This window comes from Oncorhynchus kisutch, unplaced genomic scaffold, assembly GCF_002021735.2.
Source record: "Oncorhynchus kisutch isolate 150728-3 unplaced genomic scaffold, Okis_V2 Okis07a-Okis12b_hom, whole genome shotgun sequence".
NCBI classification, from domain to species: Eukaryota; Metazoa; Chordata; class Actinopteri; order Salmoniformes; family Salmonidae; genus Oncorhynchus; species Oncorhynchus kisutch.
This window is the reverse complement of record NW_022261984.1, coordinates 14,031,064-14,033,471: the sequence shown is the minus strand read 5'-3', so window position 1 is coordinate 14,033,471 and position 2,408 is coordinate 14,031,064. Positions and strand designations below refer to the sequence as shown.

Below are 2,408 nucleotides of genomic sequence, written 5' to 3'. Positions count from 1 at the left end.
GAGCCCTATGGTACCCTATTCCCTACATAGTGCACTACTTTAGACCAGAGCCCTATGGCACCCTATTCCCTACATAGTGCACTACATTATGCAGGGAATAGGGCGCCATCTGGAAAGGCACACATACTATACAAACAAACGCAAGGCTCCATCGAGAAAACGAATAAAAAAAGACTTACTAATACAATGGTTCAGTCCGAAATAGTACCCTTTCCCGACACAGTGCACTACTTCTGACCAGGACCCATAGGCCACAGGTAAAAGTAGTGGACTTATATAGGGGAATAGGAAACCATTTGGGACATACCCTGTGCTTCTTTAAAAAAAACATTTTTTTTTTAAAGAACAAGATCCTTAATACACATTTTCTTCGTTCCCAAAAAACAAATAAACCAAAAACAAACAATAACAACAACAACAACAACAACAAAAACGTAGAAAAAAAATGATGTATGCATTCAAGTGGTACTTATTATGGCTTTTATACAATACACCTTTTAGTGAAAATATACATCTAGGACACAATTCAAGTACAAATGTACAAAATCTTTAAACTCATGTGTTTTTTCTTTTAATTATTATAATTACACTTTTTAATACATAAATACAGGTTTAACATTCATCGAGTTACTAACATTTTACGCTCTGGATGCGTTTGAAGAAGGAAGGAGGGAGGAGGAGGAGGAGGAGAAGGGGGGGAGGGAAAGGAGGAGGAGGGAGAGCAGGAGGAGGAGGGAGAGCAGGAGGAGGAGGGAGAGCAGGAGGAGGAGGAGGGAGAGCAGGAGGAGGAGGGAGAGCAGGAGGAGGAGGGAGGGAGAGCAGGAGGAGGAGGAGGGAGGGAGGAGGAGGAGGAGGAGGGAGAGCAGGAGGAGGAGGAGGAGGGAGAGCAGGAGGAGGGAGAGCAGGAGGAGGGGGGAGAGCAGGAGGAGGAGGGAGAGGAGGAGGCGGAGAAGGGGGGAGAGCAGGAGGAGGAGGAGGAGGGAGAGCAGGAGGAGGGAGAGCAGGAGGAGGAGGAGGAGGGAGAGCAGGAGGAGGGAGAGCAGGAGGAAGGAGAGCAGGAGGAGGAGGGAGGAGAGCTGGAGTGGTTTAAAGTCGGGAAGGCTCCTCGTGCTCTTCGTCTTCGTAGCCACTCTTTAAACAGACCTGGGAACAGTTAGTTAAATAAGCTGTTACATAGGATCAATGGGCTCTTCATCTTTTACAAACTGATTCTGAATCAGTTAGGTTACATAGGATCAATGGGTTATTCATCTTAGAAACAGATTCTGAATCAGTTAGGTTACATAGGATCAATGGGTTCTTCATCTTTTACAAACTGATTCTGAATCAGTTAGGTTACATAGGATCAATGGGTTATTCATCTTTAGAAACTGATTCTGAATCAGTTAGGTTACATAGGATCAATGGGTTCTTCATCGTTTACCAACTGATTCTGAATCAGTTAGGTTACATAGGATCAATGGGTTCTTCATCTTTTAGAAACTGATTCTGAATCAGTTAGGTTACATAGGATCAATGGGTTATTCATCTTTTAGAAACTGATTCTGAATCCGTTAGGTTACATACAGTACATTCTGAAAGTATTCTGACCCCTTCCATAGAATCAATGGGCTCTTTAACTTTAAATTGATTTTATTTTTTAGCATAAGACTATAACGTAACTTTTCACTACCTTTAAAAACAGACTCTGAATCAGTCAGAGGTTGTTGAATATTTTCAACAGGTTCTATGATACCATTAATAACTGACCCGAGATCAGCCGTAGGTGTGCTGTATAATCTTTCAGCCATTATTTACATTTACCAACTGGACTTCCTGCTGTACCAACTGGACTTCCTGCTTTACCAACTGGACTTCCTGCTTTACCAACTGGACTTCCTGCTTTATCAACTGGACTTCCTGCTGAACCAACTGGACTTCCTGCTGAACCAACTGGACTTCCTGCTGAACCTACTGGACTTCCTGCTGAACCTACTGGACTTCCTGCTGAACCTACTGGACTTCCTGCTGAACCTACTGGACTTCCTGCTTTACCAACTGACTTGGGTAAAACAACACTCTTCAACCAGAGAAGAAACACACGCAGAGAGAGCCTTCAACCAGAGAAGAAACACACGCAGAGAGAGCCTTCAACCAGAGAAGAAACACACGCAGAGAGAGCCTTCAACCAGAGAAGAAACACACGCAGAGAGAGCCTTCAACCAGAGAAGAAACACACGCAGAGAGAGCCTTCAACCAGAGAAGAAACACACGCAGAGAGAGCCTTCAACCAGAGAAGAAACACAAGCAGAGAGCCTTCAACCAGAGAAGAAACACAAGCAGAGAGAGCCTTCAACCAGAGAAGAAACACAAGCAGAGAGAGCCTTCAACCAGAGAAGAAAACCAGAGGTAAAGAAGAAGAAAAGAAA

General features: G+C 44.0%; 1 protein-coding gene across 2 annotated transcripts in view; it reads right to left on the bottom strand.

Moving 5' to 3' along the window:
- Nucleotides 1-466: 466 nt before the first annotated feature.
- The window catches only part of LOC109876808 (G protein-coupled receptor kinase 5), a gene marked incomplete at its 5' end in the record, with an annotated part of 9,445 nt that continues 7,503 nt past the window's right edge, over nucleotides 467-2,408 (bottom strand). For both annotated transcript variants that reach the window (XM_031814832.1, XM_031814833.1), the window contains 1 exon segment: nucleotides 467-1,143. Coding sequence is in view for 1 of the 2 variants with exons in the window: in XM_031814833.1 (XP_031670693.1) it covers nucleotides 1,087-1,143 (57 nt within the window).